General features: G+C 39.3%; 1 protein-coding gene across 1 annotated transcript in view; it reads right to left on the minus strand.

Moving 5' to 3' along the window:
• The window catches only part of LOC102763881 (putative olfactory receptor 52P1), a 2155-nt gene extending 2036 nt beyond the window's left edge, over nt 1-119 (minus strand). Inside the window, exon 1 of the mRNA XM_006762356.1 lies at nt 37-119. Within this exon, the coding sequence (XP_006762419.1) occupies nt 37-119 (83 nt within the window). The remainder of the gene's footprint in view (nt 1-36) is intronic.
• Nucleotides 120-614: the final 495 nt, after the last annotated feature.

Below are 614 nucleotides of genomic sequence, written 5' to 3' on the forward strand. Positions count from 1 at the left end.
GGAGTTGAGTCTCTGGTAGCCTGCTACAGCCATAAGATTCCTAGGCTCACGTTAGCACTAGGATTCCATTCTTGCCTTAGGTGTCCAGTATGGATGCTGGTAGAACCAGGTGAGGTCATGCAGAATTGGCCTATGTTAGGCGTCAGGCTGATTTGGCCATAATATGTAATTTGATAAAGTTATTAAGAGATGATTGCATATGAAGTATCCTTTCTTATAGAAATCAAAGGTACATGAAAGAAAGAGGAGATAAGCGAATTTTAATAATTGCGAGCAGAACCACTCACTGTAAGCAAATATGGAGACTAACCTTGGTCAAATGATAGTACTGAGCTTCTACACATCCCCACCTCTTCTATTTGTCCATTATCTATATTCTCTATATCCCCTGATCTTCCTTCACCTACATGTACTTTCTCATTTTTCTCTTATCCCACTAGACAGCAGAGATTGAGAATTTGAAAAAGAGGGGAGATTAGTAAGAAAATTTAAGAAGGGGACATTAGAGGGGAGAGGAGATGAGGATGAAGAGGAAAGAAAAAATAAGAAATAGACATAAGAGAGAGAAGAGAAGAGAAGAGAGAGAGAGAGAGAGATAGAAGTGGACCTTTTTT

This window comes from Myotis davidii, unplaced genomic scaffold, assembly GCF_000327345.1.
Source record: "Myotis davidii unplaced genomic scaffold, ASM32734v1 scaffold58, whole genome shotgun sequence".
In the NCBI taxonomy this organism is placed as follows: domain Eukaryota; kingdom Metazoa; phylum Chordata; class Mammalia; order Chiroptera; family Vespertilionidae; genus Myotis; species Myotis davidii.